The sequence below is a fragment of the Cherax quadricarinatus genome, chromosome 27 (assembly GCF_038502225.1).
Source record: "Cherax quadricarinatus isolate ZL_2023a chromosome 27, ASM3850222v1, whole genome shotgun sequence".
Taxonomy (NCBI): Eukaryota; Metazoa; Arthropoda; class Malacostraca; order Decapoda; family Parastacidae; genus Cherax; species Cherax quadricarinatus.
Window position 1 is genome coordinate 28,746,975 of NC_091318.1, and position 25,629 is coordinate 28,772,603.

General features: G+C 38.8%; 1 protein-coding gene across 7 annotated transcripts in view; it reads left to right on the forward strand.

The window, feature by feature from the left end:
• Positions 1-4,717: 4,717 nt before the first annotated feature.
• Positions 4,718-25,629, forward strand: part of LOC128691101 (zinc finger protein with KRAB and SCAN domains 8-like) — a 79,915-nt gene continuing 59,003 nt past the window's right edge. For 3 of the 7 annotated variants that reach the window (XM_070089180.1, XM_070089178.1, XM_070089177.1), the window contains exons 1-11: positions 4,721-4,849; positions 8,090-8,197; positions 8,594-8,823; positions 9,145-9,336; positions 9,860-9,999; positions 11,872-11,983; positions 12,949-13,046; positions 13,812-14,103; positions 15,471-15,586; positions 16,055-16,217; positions 17,308-17,382. In XM_070089180.1, coding sequence (XP_069945281.1) covers positions 8,134-8,197; positions 8,594-8,823; positions 9,145-9,336; positions 9,860-9,999; positions 11,872-11,983; positions 12,949-13,046; positions 13,812-14,103; positions 15,471-15,586; positions 16,055-16,217; positions 17,308-17,382 — 1,482 coding nt within the window. In that variant the 5' untranslated portion in view covers positions 4,721-4,849; positions 8,090-8,133. Of the gene's footprint in view, positions 4,968-8,089; positions 8,198-8,593; positions 8,824-9,144; positions 9,337-9,859; positions 10,000-11,871; positions 11,984-12,948; positions 13,047-13,811; positions 14,104-15,470; positions 15,587-16,054; positions 16,218-17,307; positions 17,383-25,629 lie in introns of all 7 variants that reach the window. The other 4 variants (XM_070089179.1, XM_070089176.1, XM_070089174.1 and 1 more) reach the window with 3 other exon arrangements.

A 25,629-nucleotide genomic window follows, 5' to 3' on the forward strand; every position in this document is an offset into this window, starting at 1 on the left:
CCTACTATAATATATCTCTCTTGGAGATTATAGTGAGGCTGGAATATATGTATTGTGGTACTTATTAGCAATATATTGAAGATGCAGTGAATGTATTATAGTGAATATGTAGTGAATGTATTATAGTGAAGATGTAGTGAATGTATTATAGTGAAGATGCAATGAACGTATTATAGTGAATATGTAGTGAATGTATTGTAGTGAAGATATAGTGAATGTATTATAGTGAAGATGTAGTGAATGTATTATAGTGAAGATGCACTGAATGTATTATAGTGAAGATGTAGTGAATGTATTATAGTGAAGATGTAGTGAATGTATTATAGTGAAGATGTAGTGAATGTATTATAGTGAAGATGTAGTGAATGTATTATAGTGAAGATGTAGTGAATGTATTATAGTGAAGATGTAGTGAATGTATTATAGTGAAGATACAGTGAATGTATTATAGTGAAGATATAGTGAATGTATTATAGTGAAGATGTAGTGAATGTATTATAGTGAAGATGTAGTGAATGTATTATAGTGAAGATGTAGTGAATGTATTATAGTGAAGATATAGTGAATGTATTATAGTGAAGATATAGTGCATGTGTTATAGTGAAGATGTAGTGAATGTACTGCAGTACATTCACAACATCTTCACTATAATACAGTCACTGCATCTTCACTATAATGCATTCACTGCAGTGAATGTACTATAATGAAGATGTAGTGCATTTATTACAGTGAATCTGCAGTGAATGTATTATGTTGAAGATACAGTGAGTGTATAATATAATCGTAATAATGAAGCGATTTCTCCTGTCACTCTCTGGAGCGGGAACACTGCCGAGCGTTCCCATATGGTTCCTGGTTGTCTCTAAGTCTACGGATAAGCTCCGCCTACTGTTTTATGATGCCAAATAGTCAGTTATTATATTAGAAAGAATAATGCAAGAAAAAGAGATAAAAAACAAGGAAAAAATTCCAAAAAATATATGGGCTGTGAACAGACTCGCTACCCACATCGCCGTCACCATACCTGATATAAATGACTATAATTTCTTGTAGAAAAGTCGTAGAACATTGATTCTTGTACCATTGTGTTGCCAAAGAGTTAAGCTATTTTTCGGTATAAATAACTCAATTTCCATAATTTTTCGTTTTTTTTTTTTGGGGGGGGGGGGGGGAGTGCGCGCGGAAACATGGATCAGGGCCCCCTTAAGAAGGCACAATACATTGATGCATCGGTCTGACTTGGATCATTAACTAGTACACTAGTATCACTAATTAATGGTCCAAGTATTCTCGACTATGGGCGGACTGCATACGTTACAAACGCCTTACCCTGATACCTCAAACCCAGGGTTCCCCAAAGTGGTCAGTATTGATCCCTAAGGGTCGATGGTACAATCGAAGGGGTCGATAAACGGCTGGGGGTCATAAGGGGGCCAGTAAATGTCTGGGGATGTGCTTTGCATTGTGTATCTGTGACATTCCACCATCCCTCTTGTCTCTCTCATCTTCACTGTCCTGGGAAGGATACATGTTCATGTAGTATTCCCGTACTGAGTGTGCTCCCTCATCTCAAACTCTGTTGGAGAGGCAGTACATTCTGAGCACCCATAACGACAGTAGTGGTGCCAAAGAAGTGACATTGTAACACCCATAATGCCAGCTGCTGATGCCAAAAAGTGCCGACAGTATTCACAAGAATATTTAAAATTTGGATGCATAGCTTCATTTACCAGTGAAACAAAACCTATGTGCCTCTTATGGGGAAAAGACTTTCAGTAATCATGCCGTAGCACTATTAGTTAAAGTACTATTTATTAAATTATTTTCATATAACAAATGGGGATAGATGAACAATCTGAAACTTCATGAAGGAGGCGATGAGCTGAAGAATTTGGGGACCCTTGATCTAACCCATGTTGTGCAGCTTGCACTGACAGTCATGAGGTAGGTTTGCCAGGACGGGTCCTGGCCCAGGTCTCCTCCATGTGGTAACCCGGCAGTGGCTCCCCGAAGGAGTGTTGGTGTTTGTTCAAGTGATGTACTCTGTGGCCCTGGAGGGCCCGGGTTTGATTCCCGGCGGGAAGAAACATTTCGACGCGTTTTCTTACACCTATTGTCCTGTTTACCTAGCAGCAAGTAGGTACCTGGCTGTTAGTCTGCTGGTGTGGGTCGCATCCTGGGGGACAAGATTAAAGACCCCAATCAAATCAAATCAAATCAAATCAAGTTTATTCTCTATAAAGATTACAATGCGGGGTTTACATATTTTAGGATATTGTGTGGTTTACATGTTATAAAATACTAATTACAGAGGGGGCCACTATCACACCTTTGCATATCTAGGCATTTCGGGCAGACTAAGATTTAAAAAAAGTCAGACAGTCCTCGATGACGCACTGCCTTTCTTGGGTTATCCTGGGTGGCTAACCCTTCGGGGTTAAAAATCCGAACGAAATCTTATCTTATCTTATGTACCGTTTACAGCCCTATAGCAGGGGCACGGTGAGCATCTGTGTCAAGCGGAGTACCGTTTACAGCCTTATGGCGGAGGCAGCCCTATGACAAGGGCACACTGAATCTTCTTCAGGTCAAATGGAGTACCTCTTACAGCTCTATGACGGGGTCAGCCCTATGACAAGGGCATGGTGAGCCTTCTTCGTGTCAAGTGTAGTACCATTTACAGCAACATGGCGGGGGTGGCCCTATGACAAGGACACGGCAAATCTTCTTCCGGTTAGGCAGAGTACCGTTTACAGCCCTATGACGGGGACAGCCTTATGACAAGGGCACAATGAATCTTCTTCAGGCCAAGCGGAGTACAGCTTACGGTTCTTTGACGGGAGCAGCCCTGTGGCTAGGACACAGTGAGTCTTCTTCAGCAAAAGTGGTGTAGCAGTCAGCTACAATCGTCCTGTAACTGGGGTACAGTACATCTTCGGTTCAAGTGATGTCAGGGCCGGTGTTCTTGCTGGTATGAGGCTTTCAACTCTCAAAAGCTCTGCTCCATTTGAGCGATTCCTGGCATTCTGGCAGCAGCTCGAATGCCAGAGTGACTCGGGAGATTCTCTGGAGATATGTTGGACACCACCTGCTGCTGTAAGCCTCAGTTAGTAGTTGTAGAGTTAATGCTGGTAGTGGAAGTAGTATAGTAGTAGTAGTGATAGCAGTAGTAGTGGTATTAGTAGTAGTTGTGGCGGTAGTAGCAGTAGGAACAGTAGTAGTAATAGTAATAGTAGGAGTAGCAGCAGTAGTAGTAGTAGTAATAGTAGTAGCATCAGCAGCAGTAGTAGTAGTGGTAGTAGCAGCAGAAGTAGTAGTAGTAATAGTAGTAGTAGCAACAGCAGTAGTAGTGGTGATAGTAGTAGTAGAAGTAGTAGTAGTAGTAGTAGTAGTAGTAGTAGTAGTAGTAGTAGTAGTAGTAGTAGTAGTAGGAGTAGCAGTACAAGTAGTAGTAGTAGTGGAGTAAGTCTAAGGACAAGAAAAGGGAGCACTGCAGGAGAGCTAATGGCCCACAAGGGTGGGATCAAAAGCACAGTGGGAAAAAACTGAAGGGCAGAACACACTTAGGCAAAAGAAAGGAAAGACAGAGAAAATATAGGAGAGCAGAGAAAATATAGGAGAGCTAAAGAGAGGAGATAAAAATCAGGTCAGGTTACGAATGTTCTGAAGTGTAAAGAGACAGTGTAAGGAGAAGGAAGGCATCTACAGAGACAAAGCCAGAACTAAGATGCATACTAGGGAAGTTGTGCATAAGAAATGTTTCAACAAGACAGCGTCTGTGAAGATTTGAAGAAGGGTAGACAGTTTTGGCAGACCAGTCAATAGGGCAACTGTGATCTCTAACATGACAGAAAAAAAAAGCATTACTGGTGTCGGCAGATCTAACACATCTCTTGTGTTCTTTTAAGTCTGTCAGAGAGAGGGTAACCAGTTTTTCCAAAGTATTGGAGAGAACAAGAGGACCAGGGAATAGACTCCAGAAGCATCAATTGCAGGTGGAGTTAATGTTCCGTGTCAGACAGAAACGTCGTCATAAGTTTATCCCATGTGCGAGTTATTTATGTATTGTTGCATTGTATCAATCGCATCTGCTAGAAAAATGACAGGATGGATAATGAGAACCTTCAAAACTAGGGAGGCCAAGCCCATGATGACACTCTTCAGGTCACTTGTTCTATCTAGGCTGGAATATTGCTGCACTCTAACAGCACCTTTCAAGGCAGGTGAAATTGCCGACCTAGAAAATGTACAGAGAACTTTCACGGCGCGCATAACGGAGATAAAACATCTCAATTACTGGGAGCGCTTGAGGTTTCTAAACCTGTATTCCCTGGAATGCAGGAGGGAGAGATACATGATTATATACACACCTGTCATTGCACATATGTCTAATTCATCAACTTGTGGGTAATGTACAATATTAATTTTACGATTCTTTTCAATCAACCGCTGCAGAGTTGCGTGTTGTCATGCACTACCATCCCTGCTCTTTCATGAACAAAAAAACAATACCGTGACTAGAACACTACACAAATAGTAATAATATTGGTAGAATTCCCCAGACTGAGCATCATCAGAACACTGGTAGCGAGACTCACTCCATGAGGCATCGCACCCACAACAATCCTCCTCCTCCTCCTCCTCCTCCTCTCCACGGGGAATTTCACGTTCCCGTTCCTCTTTCCGGAGGAAACTTTCTTTTCCCTTTTAATTCCTGGCTATATTCTGTCCAACATATATTTCCCGGACCTTCAGAATGCAGGATTCAATAAGGTCCATGTTTTACGGAGCCTTAACAACCCCAACAAGAGGATCCTCATTGACGTCCATTTTGTGAGGGAAGCTGAGGGTAAGAGACTGATTTATCATCTCTCTCTGTTTAACCACTTATGCTGCCGCTGATTTCCTCGTGGAGTATCTCCTGGAATTTTTGAGTATTGCTGCGACATATTGTGCTTGTGGTTGAGGTGTATGGAGAGCAAGGAGGTTTTATATTCATGTTTGTCAGGGCTACGGGAGTAAACTCAATGAATAACCTTACAGTTTCTTTGTCTTATTACCTCCCGATGTGAGAGATTAATGGGCTTATTTCAGTAATTATCCTGCTCAATTCCATGTCTTCCATTTCCAATATATACATATTTTAAGTGTCTATCTCAAATTTTTAACAGGTCAGGGGAAAAATTCCTTTTAAGTTTTTCACGGTCTATTACGTTATCTATTACGTTATCTATTCGTTAATCTACGTAATAGATAATGTAGGAAGTAATGACGTTTACAAGTAAATATACATAATATATAACCACTATATGACTATAATTTTTATTGCATATACTGTGGAAACCTGTGAATTATTTGCATATTTTACCTAATAAAAGTTTATATTAATTTTGTTATTATTTATCAAGTGTTTATTGTTTATTGAGATTTAAATTATTACTAAAGATGTACATGAAAGGAATGTTCATTGATTTCAGATACAGATGATTCTTAGAGCTATAGTTGGGGCTATAACTTGGCTATAATCATGGCTATATCTAGGGCTATAGCTGGGCTATAATCAAAACTATATCTAGGCTATAATCAGGGCTATGGTTAGGCTATAATCAGGGCTATGGTTAGGCTATAATCAGGGCTATATATAAGGCTATAGCTGGATTGTAGGGTTATAGCTGGGCTATAATTAGGGCTATATCTAGGCCATAATCAGGGCTGTAGCTGGACTGTAATCTGGGCTATATCTAAGGCTATAGCTGGTCTATAATCAAGGCTATATCTAGGCTATAACTAGGTTATATCTGTGTCTTTCTCAAGCTCAACAATCCGTCTCTCATATATTAGGTGCAGCTCTTTATGGCCCTTAAGGGTTTAATGCTTAATTTAAATTATGTATTTTCTACTTGTGTACTTCAGTCATATCTATCTTTGTGCTATATCTTTCAAGAAAGTGGAGGGTTGGCAGTCCCAGTCTCTCTTTGTATGAATGTTTGCTTTTTTGTGTGTGTGCATGTGTGACTTTCAGGAAAACAAAGTTATACAAGATCACAGCCAATAAGTTATTTTGTCTGACTTTTTTTTGGATAATGAGAACCTTCAAAACTAGGGATGCCAAGCCCATGATGACACTCTTCAGGTCGCTTGTTCTATCTAGGCTGGAATATTGCTGCGCACTAACAGCGCCTTTCAAGGCAGTTGAAATTGCTGACCTAGAAAATGTACAGAGAACCTTCACAGCGCGCATAACGGAGATAAAACACCTCAATTACTGGGAGTGCTTGAAGTTCCTGAACCTGTATTCCCTGGAATGCAGGCGGGAGAGATACATGGTTATGTACACCTGGAAAATCCTAGAGGGACTAGTACCGAACTTGCACACGAAAATCACTCACAACAAAAGCAAAAGATTCGGCAGACGATGCAACATCCCCCCAATGAAAAGCAGGGGTGTCACTAGCATGTTAAGAGACAACACAGTAATTGTCAGGGGCCCGAGACTGTTCAGCTGCCTCCCAGCATACATAAGGGGGATTACCAATAGACCCTTGGCTGTCTTCAAGCAGGCACTGGACAAGCACCTAAAGTCGGTACCTGACCAGCCGGGCTGTGGCTCGTGCGTTGGATTGCATGCAGCCAGCAGTAACAGCTTGGTTGATCAGGCTCTGATCCACCATGAGGCCTGGTCACAGACCGGGCCGCAGGGGCATTGACCCCCGGAACTCTCTCCAGATACTCCAGATATCCTAGGTAATTTACACATACATTACTACACAGACCAGGATGCAGGGGCGTTGACTTCCCAGGTATGTATTATTGTACTTAAGTGCACCTGTACCTAAATAAACTTAATAATGATGTGAACCTCAGACTACCTGGAGTTTACCTGGAGAGAGCTCCGGGGGTCAATGCCCCCACGGCCCGGTCTGTGACCAGGCCTCATGGTAAATCAGGGCCTGATCAACCAGGCTGTTACTGCTGGCTGCACGCAATCCAACATATGAACCACAGCCTGGCTGGTCAGGTACCGACTTTAGGTGCTTGTCCAGTGCCTGCTTGAAGACAGCCAGGGGTCTATTGGTAATCCCCCTTATGTATGCTGGGAGGCAGTTGAACAGTCTTGGGCCCCTGACACTTACTGTGTTGTCTCTTAACATGCTAGTGACTCCCCTGCTTTTCATTGGGGGGATGCTGCATTGTCTGCAGAGTCTTTTGCTTTTGTAGGGCGTGATTTTCGTGTGCAAGTTGATACTAGTCCTACTAGGATTTTCCAGGTGCATATAATCATGTATCTCTCCCACCTGCGTTCCAGGGAGTACGGGTTCAGGAACTTCAAGTGGGCAGATTAAAGGTAAATAAGTTGCTAGGCCCAAATGATCCAAAGAATACAAACATAAATGTAGTATACTGTTAGCTGGTCTTTTTGAATTAGTGCCCTGGATTACTAACCCAGGACACTTATTTAAAGCCAGGCAGTATGGTTTATTGCCATTGGTACCCTAGGTTCTCCCATTGAGTGTGCCCCACACCTGCCAGCTGGGTACCTCCATACTGTATTTACTGATAGGTGAAAAGGGGCAGCAGGTGTTAGGAGACTTGCTCAGGCTTGGCCATTCAAGCCCTGATCCACCATGAGGCCTAGTCACAGACCGGGCCGCAGGGGCATTGACCCCCGAAACCCCCTCCAGGTATATCTTTCCTTTTCTGCCTGGAATGCACTGCTTTCTTTTGTGCCTAACAATATTTTATTACATATAAACTACATTACCTGTATGCTGCAGAAAAAAACTATTTGTATTTATTTAATTGGTTCTTTAGGTTGTGAGCCAAATGTTGTACCACTGAGCTACCTGCAAGTAGAATTTATTGCAGTGAAGCTTCTATTATACTGTGTACCCCCCTCAAGGGAGGTTTCTTGATGCTAGTGAGGAGCTCTTGATCCAAAGAACTGAACCAGACCCTTTCCTTGGATTAAACCTGATTGCCTTTCATTTTCCTCAGGTGCTGCATGATGACTATGGCATTAGCGCCCCCTTTCCATGAATGTAATAATAAAATACTGTCATTTATAATGTTATGTATTAATTTTTTGCAGATGTATGTATGATGACAAGTATACTTGAGTAACGAGTTTTAATAATGAACACTACTGAATGTAGATCTTTGAAGAGGAAGGTAGACAAGTCACAGCATCATGGAGGAGGTAAGGTATCTTTATGCTTCTGTGAATGATAATGCAGTATATCCTGTGAAATTTTTATATAAATTGCTCTAAAGTTATGTATGTGCTTTACAGTACATATATATTTTTAATTATCTCTGCTTGGTAAACAGTGTTCAGTCATTATTTACCCATTGTGCATTTTCTTATCCTTTCTGCAAAAACTCTGCATGTTATAAAACATCACTGAAATGCTAGGGGTAATGGGGTATTTCAGCTTAAAATTCCTTGAACTAGAATTTTGTGTGCATCTGATTAGTTCATACTGATAATGTAAAGTACTGTGTATAAAAAGAACCTAAGTATAATTCATTATTTTCAGTAAATCTTATGTGCATTGTATAATAAATAATATTTTGTGCATTTTCTCTCTTGCAGGCAGAAGTAAAATTGCAAAAGAAGCTAGCACTGAAATATTGACGACCAGCATGCATCTTGTAATGCTGAGAGATAACGACTGGACTTGCTTAGACTCCTCACCATCACCATGGGAAGAAAACACTTCAGCCAAAATTTCTGAAAGGGAAGAAAATGAGGATGGGTCAATTAGTTGTGGAGTTATGTGGAAAGGAAGTGATACAAATCAGTTAGAATCTACTTTATTACAGGTAACAGTTATAAACTGCACTTATGTGGGATTGCCTGTTTTTTGGTGTTAAGGACCTCATATTTATTTGAAAAATCTTCCAGTAAAATAGCTGCATGATGCATTACTGTCTCTTGTGAAGAAAAGTTTTTAGTGTCATTTCTGTGTTGCATTTTCCTAGTTTAAAGTTTTGATCATGTGCTCTTGTTGATGGTGCCATGAAATGTTGTATGATATATATACAATGTGTTTTCAGTTATTTTTATTATTTTGGTGTATTATATGATTTCATTGTGTATGAAAGTTATTTTTATTATGTGCTCATTTTATGGTGCTTTTACAGGTATGTTTGGACTGCAAGAGAGAAGCTAATGGCAAGAAATTTAACTGTGAAACACAGATGTTTTATTGTTTTCCTGTGACATCCACTAGAGAAGTACTGATTCCTGAGATAGGCTGCCAGACAGCCACATCAAAGCAAGCTACATCCACTAGCAGAAACCTTAAAAATATAAAACAGGAAGTGCAAGACCAAGTGAGTTAGAGAACTGTTTTGAGAATGCTATAAAAATTCAAAGACTGATTATGTATGAATGATGGTGAAAGTGTTGAATAATGAAAGTTTTTTTCTTCTATTTTGGGTTTTTCTTTCGTTTTGAGTCACCCTGCCTTGGTGGGAAACGGCCGATGTGTTCAAAAAAAAAAAAAAAAGTAATATTTAATACAAAACATTATTCCAGTTCGAGCAGTATAGTAGGTTTGGGAGTAAATAAAAAAAAATTCTTCAAAATGCAGTATTTTTAGAATCCTCAGTGTATATCTGGAAAAGTATTTCATTTTTTTATTTGCCAATGCTCAATAGAAATGGAAAACAAAATATTTTATATATAGCCATGCTCTTAATAAAGAATGAATTTCATTTTTTTAAAGTTTTTTTTGTCATATGTGTCCAGCAACGCTTATTTAATAAAATGGCACCTTTGTCTTTACATTTTACATGATATTTTTCAGGAATATTGTGACTGATTACCCACTTAATGTTTATTTTTTTTATACAGGATTGTACGAGTCATCCATTAGTGTGCTGTGTTCGTGGGTGTGAGAGCAGGTCAGATGAGGTGGACCCCAGTGTATCATTCTACACTGTACCTAGTGATGAGGAACAAAAGTTGCTCTGGACAGAACTGTTTGATATTGTGTAAGATTTCTTTGTTGTATAATCATGAAAATTTATTTAAGTCGAGTGTAAATTGTTTGTTTTTTCAACAAACTGGCCATATCCCACCGGGGCAGGGTGGCCCAAAAGGAAAAACGAAAGTTTCCCCTTTTAAATTTAGCAATATATACAGGAGAAGGTGTTACTAGTCCCTTGCTCCTGGCATTTTAGTCGCCTCTTAAGACACGCATGGCTTACGGAGGAAGAATTCTGTTCCACTTCCCCATGGAGATAAGAGGAAATAAACAAGAACTAGTAAGAAAATGGAAGAAAACCCAGAGGGATGTGTGTGTGTATATATACTTGTACATGCAAGTGTAGTGTGACCTAAGTGTAAGTAGAAGTAGCAAGATATACCAGAAATCTTCCATGTTTATGAGACAGAAAAAAGATACCAGCATTCCTACTATCTTTCTTCTTTCAACAAACTGGCCGTATCCCACCGAGATGGGGTGGCGCAAAAGGAAAAAACAAAAGTTTCTCTTTGTCATTGATGAGCTCTTGATCCAGTGAAGTTGAGCTACCACCCATTCTTATAGGTTCAGCACTTTATGAAGATGGTTGGTGTGTTTAAAAAAATCATTAGATCATATGATCTTGTTTGCCATGTTAAGCATTTTGTGACCCCTCGGTAGCAGTTTTGTAAACTAATACAACTTGGAAATGCTGGTAGCCATATTTTAACGGAACTTCAGTTGCATCACTTCATTGATGTCGCATATCAGGGATCACATGGTAAGCTGTATTCTTTTGTTTTCATAGCTCTGATTGCTTTTTTATTAATTAAATGTAGTCCTCCACTTTACAAGTTCTATATAAAACTAGATACTTTTCCCCATGTATAAGAATATGGTAAACTGACTACCAGTGGGCTCTGTATTCTTCACCTGACTGCAGGAGTAGAACCCTCAAAGCTGGTAACAGGCATACCACAGCCTTTGAATATTCATGACTTGTAATGTCATCATGGGCACTTTACAGACATTGTATATAATCTTTGTTTTGCTATCAGTAAGCTTTTAATATCTCCCAGATCAAGGAAGATGTATAATAACCATTTCTATTTTTGCTGATGTTCATGAATACTTTTATTGCAAAAAAGACAGAGACTATTTTTTTTTATATAATACATGTATGCATTATATTACCTTGTCAGTGCTTCTTTTTCATGTCACTAATTATTATAGCTAATCTGTTACATGTTACAGTATTATTTACAGCATCTTTGAACATTAATGGTGTAGTAGCACCGTCTGGTTAGGCCCCTCAAGGGAGGATCCTTGATAACAAAAAAATGCACAATACTGTGACTGGAACAGTACACAAATAACCTGCACATAGAAGAGAGGAGCTTATGATGACGTTTCGGTCCTTGATGTAGGGAGGAGCTCTTGATCTAAGGAAGGGAACCTGTGCTCCTCTTTCTTAGATCAAATCTAAATACCCGCCATTGCCCCAGGCAATGTATGACCCCTGTGAATTTAGCTTTCCCCCATGAATGTAATACTATCAACAATAATCTGGTTAGTGTGGGTTAGCCGAGATTAAAACTGTGTTTATGTCATGAAAGACCATTTCCTACCATTGTAGGGGAGAGAGAAGAAGAAAAACACATCGAGTGTCACTCATACCCTCGCTGTTTTTCCAGAATTACGTGGACATCGCAATTCATATGATCTCCTGAATTGCAACATCTCCACTCATTCACCAATATATTTCTTTTATAAGGATTTCATCACATTCATTTACTTAGTTCTCTTTACCTTTGACATTTATTGTTTGATTTCATTATACTAAAACTGCATTGGATATTTTATTAGTACATTACAATTAATTAGATATAATTTATTTCAGACCTGACTATCAAAGATTATCTCATCATCACGTGTGTAGTCGACATTTCATGACACCAAAACAATTACCAGTGACAAAAACAAAAACAAGAAAAAAGAAAACTTGTGATATGGTATGTATAGCATCTTTATATCCAGTATTCAGGTACTGCCTTGCATTTTATTATTCCCAGCAACCACTTCTCATACACAAGTCCTGGTGTTATCTTAATACTGCACCTTACTTCACTTACTTTATGCTCTCTTTCCAAACACTCACTCTTGATTCATTTAGCTGTACTTTTAGTTAATATTTTCTTCTTTTCTTCACCTTCCAACTTTATTTTCTTCGTTGTTCATTTCACATTTCTATCATTTTTACTTTCTTTTAGTTTACGTTACCATATATTGTTAGACAACCCTGTTTGCTACATCATTACTCACCTTTTATTTAAATCTTTTGAGGAAGAGTTACTCCTGGCCCTTTTTGTATATTAAGATTCCAGCAGTGTGTGATGTGAATATCATGCAGAGAATTCAGAGCATAGACATTAAAAGAATATAAATGGGCATAATTCAGAAGGCTGAGGAGGGGTTACTGAGGCAGATTTAATGTGTAGAGAGGATGGAGAAGGATAGGATGACAAAGAGGATGGACGGTAGGAGGGGTAGGTGTTGTCTCAATAATGGTTGAAGGGAGAGGATAAAAGAGACTTTTGAGTTTTAGGGGCTTGAGCATCCAGAAGGCTTGTGTTGAGCATGTTAAAGAGAAGTGAGCAGAAACAAGTGATTTTTAATGCATGGAGTGTAAGCATGGCAACTCTTATGAAAGGACTCAAGGAAACCAGTTAACCAGTTAGCTGGACATGAATCTTGGAGGTCTGAAGGGCAATGCCTGCACTTTGATGGAGGAGGATTGGAGATGTAGTCGGAGGGAAATAAGAATTGTGATGTCGGCAAACTTCTGGCAAGACAGCAGTTGAATGAATGATGGTGAATGTGTTTTTTTCTTTGGGTTACCCTGATTTGGCAGGAGATGGTCAATGAGATAAAAGAAATAGAAATTGTACTTGATGATAGAGTATATATTTTCTTTCAGCTGTTGGCAGAGGAGGCTGAGAAAATAAAGCAAGGGTTAGCTGCTGGTCGACCAAAGAGAACTCCAAAACCCAACAAGAATTATGACTGGGCTGAACTGTAAGACCTTTATACTTAATGAAATCCTTGCATTATTGCATGATAGCATATATTAAACACTGTCCTCACAGTTGGAATGTAGTAAAGTTTAGTTTAACAGGCCATCATTTAAGAGATTTCAGAAACAACAAAATCCACTGAGTACAGAATGAGTGACTAAAGTCATGATTTGCATAGCATGGGCCAGTAGTGCAACTGCAGTGCTGCTTTGCTGTTATAGGAATATACTAGTTTGGCAGTAGAGCTAGCTGTCAGTGAGGGGAACAAACTGCCAAGTAGACTCATCAAAGCTAACAGCTTGGATAGCTTTAATAGCTTGGATAGCTTGGCATATCAGTCAGTTCCAGCTATTTTAAATACACATAGTTTCATGCATCTTTTTTTTTTTTTTTTTTTTTTTTTTTTTCCTCCAACTTGGAGTATTTTACACAAAATTTAAATAAGTTATTGAAAACAACATTTACATTTGTCTGAATTTAGTCAACTGCAATATTAATGGTAAGGCAGCTCCCAATACTAAAGTGTAAATAACAATGATCAGTATATAAAAAAAACCATATGGAGAAAATAAAACATTAGGGTAAGAGTATTATTGCATATTTTGACTTCAGTGTGAGGTCTTCATCAACAGGCACTGCTGAAGAGGGGCTCAATATGAGGCAGAAATATATAGTACGGTACTCCTTTTACCTTGTTTTTTTTCCACTCCATGTGAGTTTCTCTGCATCTTGAAGGCTAATATAGGATTTGTCTTTTTTTTTTCAGTGCCACTTTCATCAAAACAGAGGTTGATACCCCAGATGAAATGGACCTTATACCAGTTTCCAAAACATCAACGAGGAGTCTTGGTTTAGCCACTCGACAAAGAAAGCAACCTTTTGCCAGTGTGAAAAAGGAAGACAAAGAAAACGAGAGTCCTTCCCCTGATGCAGACACATCAGTTTTTGAGAATGCAGATGAATATGGGGAAAATGTTAGTTTACCTAGTCACCCCAGAGCACCTCCGCCAAAACCAAAAGGGCGACCACACAGAATTAGAGATATATGTACCCAAACTGTAAGTGTTAAATGTTGACAGAAGTTAATCTGTGAATACAGTAGTCCCCCTGTATCCACGGGGGATACATTCCAAGACTTGCTGCAGATACCTAAAACCCTGTATATGTAAGTCGTTTTTTGTTTACGTACATTCCTATGATAAAGTCTAATTAATAAATTATGCACAATAAGTCGAGAATTAACACTTTCTTCACTGATGGGAAACACTTCATGGCTTCTCTTAGACTTTAAAGAACTGCCAGCATCACTACTTTTGCACTTTGGGGCCATTATTAAGCAAAATTAAGGGCTATTTTTGGCCCATGGTAAACCAGGAAACTGTATCCATGGATACAAGGGTTCTACTGTATACTATATAAGGTAAGAAGAGGTTACATGTGATCACTAATGAGTGGAAGTAGATAGGAATTAATGAATAATTGACATATTATTTGTGACAGTTCAACTCAAGGGGCAACAGCATGAATTAGAGGTGACTGGTTTTCTAATTGTTCAAACTTTGAGTTTTTTTTTTTTTCTTCAGAGAAATATATCTACATCTTTTTTCAACGTGTCAGCCATCTCCCACTGAGGCAGGGTGACCCAAAAAAGAAACACTTTCACCATCATTCACACATAATCACTATCTTTGCAGAGGCACCTAGATATGACAGTTTAGATGTCATTCCAAACAGCCAATATCCCAAACCCCTCCTTTAAAGTGCAGGCATTGTACTTCCCACTTCCAGGACTCAAGTCCGACTAACCAGTTTCCCTGAATCCCTTCAAAAAATATTACCCTGCTCACACTCCAACAGATCGTCAGGTCCCAAAAACCATTCGTCTCCATTCACTCCTATCTGACACACTCACACAGGCCTACTTTCTTTTTTCAACAAACTGACCATATCCTACTAAGGCAAGGTGCCCCTAAAAGAAAAATGAAAGTTCCTGTTTTTTAAATTTAGTATTTTATACAGGAGAAGGGGTTACTAGCCCCTTGCTCCCGGCATTTTAGTTGCCTCTTATGACACGCATGGCTTACTAAGGAAGAATTCTGTTCCACTTCCCCATGGAGAATGCATGCCTACTATCCCTCTTAAATAGTTTCTGACAAGCGTGGCTGTAATATATATTGTGAGCAGTGAGAAGCTAGTGTTTGTTAGGGCAGTGCCCTAAAAACATCAATATATGAAGATAGGAAATGATAGGAAAGTAGGTGTGCAGTGTTTTTTAGGTTTTGGGAAAAAAATGTGTGTTGTTTTCTTTGGGCCAACGTGCCTTGTTGAGAAATGGCTGATGTGAAGAAAAAAATTAAGCTTATGTCAATTGTGTTGATATAATTGGTACCAAGCTAATAATGACTTGGAATTTTGATTATTGTAGGATGTGCTTCCAAGTTCTTCCCTGAAAATACCATTACGTGAGGTGAAGGTGCAGTGTAATCTAACAAATGAACCTCTTGTATCCTGTCCCACTTGCTCCATTATTAACTGGATGAGGTAAGTAATAACCTTAAACTTTTGTCACAGTAAAATCCTTGCTGCATATGTTGGTGCTTAAATGTGTAAATTTTAACGTATGGTATCTTAGATACCTTTTAATGCATTATCAATCATTTACTGTACTTGATAAGCAAAACAACTGTAGAATAGGTATGTAATTCTGAATCTGGGACAGTACTGGAAATATTTGCCTGGAGGATTGGTGGGAAATTTGTGGTTTAGATCATGTGGTGGCAAATTTTAAGGTGTATGAAACATAACCCTATTTTTTCCCATATGTTTTTCTCTTTATGTAACACTGTATTATGTTACATTCTGATTTTCAGGAACATAATTCACTCATTATGAGAAGATTTACTGTGCTGTATGTACAGTATATGTTTTTATAAATATTGTATTTAGTTTAGAAACTGTTCTTATTTCTACAGTCTTAATATTTGTTACTAATATTTTTATTTTTTCCAGACTAGAGGAGCTCCTGATTGATTGTCTATCAAAAATTGAGAGAGTATTTCACGATCCATTACTGAGTATATGCCTGGACAAGGTGCTGGGCAATATAGAGGAACCCAACCATGCCACTAATGTCCTTAAACTTCTTAGTGGAATGGAGAGAGATCTCTTGGAGGTAAATACAGCATCCGTTTTCATAAATCAATAGAAACTATAAATTATTTCTTGTATTATGTATGAAAAATAACCTACTCAAAAAATTGACAAACATTATTGTTGAAAATTGACAAACATCTATAAATTAAATTCATAGTAGATTTAATGATGTATTTACCCTTTAAAAGGGAGATTAAGAGGCTACAGTTATTAATTGAAAACAAATCAGTATTGTGTTACGATTGTTTTGGGTTAGTTTACGGTTTTTGGTCATTACACACTGATGTTATAGTAATTTAAAAGTACTGATAGCTAAGTGTTTAGTGTAGGGTAGGCAGTGTAGAATGACTCGCAAAATCATAATAACGTGATTGCAAATAAAACAGTATTGGTGGGGTTAGAAACCATGGCAAGTGAGTTGTAAACCTCCAGGCCACTTGCCATGGGTTCTAACCCCACCCATCTCATGGTTAGTGTAAAATGTGGTACATAGCAAATCTTTGAAAATATACCTACAGTATTTCTTTAAGATTTTCGTGTGCATGATATGAGGATCTTATTTTAATTTGCTGTCCAGATGTAGTTGCAAGATTTTTGCTTTTTGTTTGTGTCATTAATTTTAAAGTTTTGTTTGTTTGGATGCTGCATTACTAAACAGTATGTAGTATGTCTTTTTGTATATTAAATTTTAGTTTGTTGATTATCATCCATGTATAGAGCTTTTAAATTCATTGTTATGTTGCTTAAAACAATATGATGAGAATTTCAGTAGGCAAAAGATGAGTCATTTGCAAAGAGCATTTGCATCAGATGCTGGATGTTGTTAATGTACTTATTAAGAGAAATTGCCTGATGGAGGTCTTGATCCATATGATCAAAGCCTACAATGTGTTTGGCAGCTTCATGCAGGAACAGGAGCATCCATGAGGCTCCTTACCAGGAATTCCAGTATATGATCATGTGCAACTGTTAATAAGCATGTCTTGCAAAATAACCACCACTATATTAGGAATTTTTTGTTGTTGAGAAGTTGTAGAGTATTAGAAAAATGCTTAAACTGTTCTGTTATATTGTATGTATATATATATACATATATATTTTTCTTTCAGAGCCCCAAGGATATTATTTTAGTATCTAGTCAGGATGAAGAAGTTGAAATAGAAAATGTTATTCATCCAGAAGTTGTAAGTATTTTTGGACTGGATATTTAGTTTCATTAGTTTATGGTAAATATACAGTTTCTGAATTTAACTATTTGCTTCAATTTTAAAAATTTCTAATGTATTTTGCTGTCATAATGTACATGCATGTCACATTTTAAGACTGTATTGTTTCGTACTATTAATGAGCTTTTAAGTGTAATGTATGGTCATTGCTGTTCATGTCCGTCAATGTATACAGTAAATTCTCAATTCAGATTAATGGGTGGCCAGAAATGGCAATTCTGGTGCACAGAGTATTATTATTAATGTGAAAAGCATAGAAATGAGATTTTCCTGGACTGTAACATGATGGATAATTCTGTAATTGACGTTCATTAAGCCGAGATTCATTAAATCTGGGGTTTACCGTACATCACATCTCGTGTATGTATACATAACATCTCTTCTATATAGACATCACATCTCATGTATATACTGTACCTTTAGAAAAATAAATATAGTAGGTTGGTAGACAGCAACCACCCAGGGAGGTACTACCGTCTTGCCAAGTGAGTGTAAAACGAAAGCCTTCAATTGTTTTACATGATGGTAGGATTGCTGGTGTCTTTGGGCTGTCTCATAAATATGCAAGATTACAGGTACGTCTTGCTACTTCTACTTACATTTAGGTCACACTAAACATACATGTACACATTTATTTATACACACTCATCTGAGTTTTCTTTGACTTTATCTTAATAATTCTTGTTTTTATTATTTTTCCTTTTATATCCATGGGGAAGTGGAATAAGAATCTTTCCTCTGTAAGCCATACATGTTGTAAAAGTCAACTAAAATGCCAGGAACAATGGGCTAGTAACCCCTTTTTCTGTACAGATTACTTAAAAGAAGAAAAAAATGTCAACGTGAGATGTCTGAATGTGCGTGGATGTTGTGCAAATGATAAGAAAGAGATGATTGTGGATGCTATGAATGAGAAGAAGCTGGATGTCCTGGCTTTAAGTGAAACAAATCTGAAAGGGGTGGAAGAGCTTCAATGGAGAGGAATAAATGGGATTAGATCAGGGGTTTCAAATAGAGTTAGAGCTAAAGAAGGAGTAGCAATAATGTTGAAGGATAAGCTATGGCAGGAAAAGAGGGACTGTAAATGTATTAATTCAAGGATTATGTGGAGTAAAATAAAGTTTGGATGTGAAAAGTAGATTGTAATAAGTGTATATGTACCTGGAGAAGAGAGAAGTGTAGAGGAGAGAGAGAGAGGTTTTGGGAATTGTTGAGTAAGTGTGTGGGGAGTTTTGAACCAAGTGTGAGAGTACTTGTGGTAGGAGATTTCAATGCTAAAGTGGGTAAAAATGTTGTGGAGGGAGTAGTAGGTAAATTTGGAATGCCATGGGTAAATGAAAATGGGGAGCCTTTAATTGAGCTATGTGTAGAAAGAGGTTTGGTAATAAGTAATACATATTTTATGAAAAAGAGGATAAATAAATATACAAGGTATGATATAGCACGTAATGAAAGTAGTTTGTTAGATTATGTATTGGTGGATAAAAGGTTGATGGGTAGGCTTCGGGATGTAAATGTTTATAGAGGGGCAACTGATATATCGGATCATTATTTAGTTGTAGCTACAGTTAGAGTAAGAGGTAGATGGGATAAAAAGGAAAAGGGCAACAACAAGTAAGAAAGAGGTGAAAGTGTATAAACTAAGGGAGGAAGAAGTTTGGGTGAGATATAAGCAACTATTGGCAGAAAGGTGGACTAGTGCAAGTATGAGTAGTGGGGGAAGGGTTGAAGAGGGCTGGAATAGTTTTAAAAATGCAGTATTAGAATGTGGGGCAGATGTTTGTGGCTATAGGAGGGTGGGTGCAGGAGGAAAGAGGAGTGATTGGAATGATGAAGTAAAGGGTGTGATAAAAGAGAAAAAGGTAGCTTATGAGAGGTTTTTACAAAGCAGAGTATTACAAGAAGAGCAGAGTATGTGGAGAGTAGAAAGATGAAGAGAAGGGTGAGGGAGTGTAAAAGGAGAGCAAATGATAGAGTGGGAGAGGCACTGTCAAGAAATTTTGATGAAAATAAGAACAAATTTTGGAGTGAGATTAACAAGTTAAGAAAGCCTAGGGAATGAATGGATTTGTCAGTTAAAAACAAAGTAGGGGAGTTAGTAGATGGGGAGATGGAGGTATTGGGTTGATGGCGGGAATATTTTGAGGAACTTTTAAATGTCAACGAAGAAAGGGAGGCAGTAATTTCATGCACTGGCCAGGGAGGTATACCATCTTTTAGGAGTGAAGAAGAGCAGAATGTAAGTGTGGGGGAGGTACGTGAGGCATTACGTAGAATGAAAGGGGGTAAAGTAGCTGGAACTGACGGGATCATGACAGAAATGTTAAAAGCAGGGAGGGGGGATATAGTGTTGGAGTGGTTGGTATTTTTGTTTAATAAATGTATGAAAGAGGGGAAGGTACCTAGGGATTGGCAGAGAGCATGTATAATTCCTTTATATAAAGGGAAGGGGGACAAAAGAGATTGTAAAAATTATAGAGGAATAAGTTTACTGAGTATACCAGGAAAAGTGTACGATAGGGTTATTATTGAAAGAATTAGAGGTAAGACAGAATGTAGAATTGCAGATAAGCAAGGAGGTTTTAGAGTGGGTAGGTGATGTGTAGATCAAGTGTTTACATTGAAGCATATATGTGAACAGTATTTAGATAAAGGCAGGGAAGTTTTTATTGCATTTATGGATTAAAAAAAAGCATATGATAGAGTGGATAGGAGAGCAATGTGGCAGATGTTGCAAGTATATGGAATAGGTGGTAAGTTACTAAATGCTGTAAAGAGTTTTTATGAGGATAGTGAGGCTCAGGTTAGGGTGTGTAGAAGAGAGGGAGACTACTTCCTGGTAAAAGTAGGTCTTAGACAGGGATGTGTAATGTCACCATGGTTGTTCAATATATTTACAGATGGGGTTTTAAAAGAAGTAAGTGTGGTGTAAATATTATGAAGAAAATTCGGAGTGTGGAAATTAGGAGAAGGTGTGGAGTTAATAAAAGTATTAGTCAGAGGGCTGAAGAGGGTTTGTTGAGGTGGTTTGGTCATTTAGAGAGAAGGGATCAAAGTAGAATGACATGGAGAGCGTATAAATCTGTAGGGGAAGGAAGGCAGGGTAGGGGTCGTCCTCGAAAAGGTTGGAGGGAAAGGGTAAGGGAGGTTTTGTGGGTTGAGGGGCTTGGACTTCTAGCAGGCGTGCGTGAACGTGTTCGATAGGAGTGAATGGAGACGAGTGGTATTTGGGACCTGATGATCTGTTGGAGTGTGAGCAGGGTAATATTTAGTGAAGGGATTCAGGGAAACCGGTTATTTTTATATAGTCGGACTTGAGTCCTGGAAATGGGAAGTACAAGGCCTGCACTCTAAAGGAGGGGTTCGGGATATTGGCAGTTTGGAGGGATATGTTGTGTATCTTTATATGTATATGCTTCTAAACTGTTGTGTCCTGGGCACCTCTGCAAAAACAGTGATTATATGTGAGTGTGGTGAAAGTGTTGAATGATGAAAGTATTTTCTCTTTGAGGATTTTCTTTCTTTTTTGGGTCAGCCTGTCTCGGTGGGAGACAGCCAACTTGTTAAAATATATATATATATATATATATATATATATATATATATATATATATATATATATATATATATATATATATATATAATATTTTTTTTTTTTTTTTTTTTTCAACAAGTCGGCCGTCTCCCACCGAGGCAGGGTGACCCAAAAAAGAAAGAAAATCCCCAAAAAGAAAATACTTTCATCATCATTCAACACTTTCACCACACTCGCACATTATCACTGTTTTTGCAGAGGTGCTCAGAATACAACAGTCTAGAAGCATAAACATATAAAGATACACAACATATCCCTCCAAACTGCCAATATCCCAAACCCCTCCTTTAAAGTGCAGGCATTGTACTTCCCATTTCCAGGACTCAAGTCCGACTATATGAAAATAACCGGTTTCCCTGAATCCCTTCACTAAATATTACCCTGCTCACACTCCAACAGATCGTCAGGTCCCAAGTACCATTCGTCTCCATTCACTCCTATCTAACACGCTCACGCACGCTTGCTGGAAGTCCAAGCCCCTTACCCACAAAACCTCCTTTACCCCCTCTCTCCAACCCTTTCGAGGACGACCCCTACCCCTCTTTCCTTCCCCTATAGATTTATATGCTTTCCATGTCATTCTACTTTGATCCATTCTCTTTAAATGACCAAACCACCTCAACAACCCCTCTTCTGCCCTCTGACTAATGCTTTTATTAACTCCACACCTTCTCCTAATTTCCACACTCCGAATTTTCTGCATAATATTTACACCACACATTGCCCTTAGACAGGACATCTCCACTGCCTCCAACCGTCTCCTCGCTGCTGCATTTACCACCCAAGCTTCACATCCATATAAGAGTGTTGGTACTACTATACTTTCATACATTCCCTTCTTTGCCTCCATAGATAACGTTTTTTGACTCCACATATACCTCAACGCACCACTCACCTTTTTTCCCTCATCAATTCTATGATTAACCTCATCCTTCATAAATCCATCCGCCGACACGTCAACTCCCAAGTATCTGAAAACATTCACTTCTTCCATACTCCTCCTCCCCAATTTGATATCCAATTTTTCTTTATCTAAATCATTTGATACCCTCATCACCTTACTCTTTTCTATGTTCACTTTCAACTTTCTACCTTTACACACATTCTCAAACTCATCCACTAACCTTTGCAATTTTTCTTTAGAATCTCCCATAAGCACAGTATCATCAGCAAAAAGTAACTGTGTCAATTCCCATTTTGAATTTGATTCCCCATAATTTAATCCCACCGCTCTCCCAAACACCCTAGCATTTACTTCTTTTACAACCCCATCTATAAATATATTAAACAACCATGGTGACATTACACATCCCTGTCTAAGACCTACTTTTACCGGGAAGTATTCTCCCTCTCTTCTACACACCCTAACCTGAGCCTCACTATCCTCATAAAAGCTCTTTACAGCATTTAGTAACTTACCACCTATTCCATAAACTTGCAACATCTGCCACATTGCTCCTCTATCCACTCTATCATATGCCTTTTCTAAATCCATAAATGCAATAAAAACTTCCCTACCTTTATCTAAATACTGTTCACATATATGCTTCAATGTAAACACTTGATCTACACATCCCCTACCCACTCTGAAGCCTCCTTGCTCTTCCGCAATTCTACATTCTGTCTTACCTGTAATTCTTTCAATTATAACTCTACCGTATACTTTTCCTGGTATACTCAGTAAACTTATTCCTCTATAATTTTTACAATCTCTTTTGTCCCCTTTCCCTTTATATAAAGGGACTATACATGCTCTCCGCCAATCCCTAGGTACCTTCCCCTCTTTCATACATTTATTAAACAAAAGTACCAACCACTCCAACACTATATCCCCCCCCTGCTTTTAACATTTCTGTCATGGTCCCATCAGTTCCAGCTGCTTTACCCCCTTTCATTCTACGTAATGCCTCACGTACCTCCACCACACTTACATTCTGCTCTTCTTCACTCCTAAAAGATGGTATAACTCCCTGGCCAGTGCATGAAATTACCGCCTCCCTTTCTTCCTCAACATTTAAAAGTTCCTCAAAATATTCTCGCCATCTACCTAATACCTCCCTCTCCCCATCTACTAACTCCCCTACTCTGTTTTTAACGGACAAATCCATCCTTTCCCTAGGCTTTCTTAACTTGTTTAACTCACTCCAAAATTTTTTTCTTATTTTCATTAAAATTTCTTGACAGTGCCTCTCCCACTCTTTCATCTGCTCTCCTTTTGCACTCTCTCACCACTCTCTTCACCTTTCTTTTACTCTCCATATACTCTGCTCTTCTTATAACACTTCTGCTTTGTAAAAACCTCTCGTAAGCTACCTTTTTCTCTTTTATCACACCCTTTACTTCATCATTCCACCAATCACTCCTCTTTCCTCCTGCCCCCACCCTCCTATAACCACAAACTTCTGCCCCACATTCTAATACTGCATTTTTAAAACTATTCCAACCCTCTTCAACCCCCCCACTACTCATCTTTGCACTAGCCCACCTTTCTGCCAATAGTCGCTTATATCTCGCCCGAACTTCCTCCTCCCTTAGTTTATACACTTTCACCTCCCTCTTACTTGTTGTTGCCACCTTCCTCTTTTCCCATCTACCTCTTACTCTAACTGTAGCTACAACTAAATAATGATCTGATATATCAGTTGCCCCTCTATAAACATGTACATCCTGGAGCCTACCCATCAACCTTTTATCCACCAATACATAATCTAACAAACTACTTTCATTACGTGCTACATCATACCTTGTATATTTATTTATCCTCTTTTTCATAAAATATGTATTACTTATTACCAAATTTCTTTCTACACATAGCTCAATTAAAGGCTCCCCATTTACATTTACCCCTGGCACCCCAAATTTACCTACTACTCCCTCCATAACATTTTTACCCACTTTAGCATTGAAATCCCCAACCACCATTACTCTCACACTTGATTCAAAACTCCCCACGCATTCACTCAACATTTCCCAGAATCTCTCTCTCTCCTCTACACTTCTCTCTTCTCCAGGTGCATACACGCTTACTATAACCCACTATATATATATCTATATATATATATATATATATATATAATATATATACATATATATATATATATATATATTTTTATTATTTTTATTATCACACCGGCCGATTCCCACCAAGGCAGGGTGGCCCGAAAAAGAAAAACTTTCACCATCATTCACTCCATCACTGTCTTGCCAGAAGGGTGCTTTACACTACAGTTTTTAAACTGCAACATTAACACCCCTCCTTCAGAGTGCAGGCACTGTACTTCCCATCTCCAGGACTCAAGTCCGGCCTGCCGGTTTCCCTGAATCCCTTCATAAATGTTACTTTGCTCACACTCCAACAGCACGTCAAGTATTAAAAACCATTTGTCTCCATTCACTCCTATCAAACACGCTCACGCATGCCTGCTGGAAGTCCAAGCCCCTCGCACACAAAACCTCCTTTACCCCCTCCCTCCAACCCTTCCTAGGCCGACCCCTACCCCGCCTTCCTTCCACTACAGACTGATACACTCTTGAAGTCATTCTGTTTCGCTCCATTCTCTCTACATGTCCGAACCACCTCAACAACCCTTCCTCAGCCCTCTGGACAACAGTTTTGGTAATCCCGCACCTCCTCCTAACTTCCAAACTACGAATTCTCTGCATTATATTCACACCACACATTGCCCTCAGACATGACATCTCCACTGCCTCCAGCCTTCTCCTCGCTGCAACATTCATCACCCACGCTTCACACCCATATAAGAGCGTTGGTAAAACTATACTCTCATACATTCCCCTCTTTGCCTCCAAGGACAAAGTTCTTTGTCTCCACAGACTCCTAAGTGCACCACTCACTCTTTTTCCCTCATCAATTCTATGATTCACCTCATCTTTCATAGACCCATCCGCTGACACGTCCACTCCCAAATATCTGAATACGTTCACCTCCTCCATACTCTCTCCCTCCAATCTGATATTCAATCTTTCATCACCTAATCTTTTTGTTATCCTCATAACCTTACTCTTTCCTGTATTCACCTTTAATTTTCTTCTTTTGCACACCCTACCAAATTCATCCACCAATCTCTGCAACTTCTCTTCAGAATCTCCCAAGAGCACAGTGTCATCGGCAAAGAGCAGCTGTGACAACTCCCACTTTGTGTGTGATTCTTTATCTTTTAACTCCACGCCTCTTGCCAAGACCCTCGCATTTACTTCTCTTACAACCCCATCTATAAATATATTAAACAACCACGGTGACATCACACATCCTTGTCTAAGGCCTACTTTTACTGGGAAAAAATTTCCCTCTTTCCTACATACTCTAACTTTAGCCTCACTATCCTCGTAAAAACTCTTCACTGCTTTCAGTAACCTACCTCCTACACCATACACTTGCAACATCTGCCACATTGCCCCCCTATCCACCCTGTCATACGCCTTTTCCAAATCCATAAATGCCACAAAGACCTCTTTAGCCTTATCTAAATACTGTTCACTTATATGTTTCACTGTAAACACCTGGTCCACACACCCCCTACCTTTCCTAAAGCCTCCTTGTTCATCTGCTATCCTATTCTCCGTCTTACTCTTAATTCTTTCAATTATAA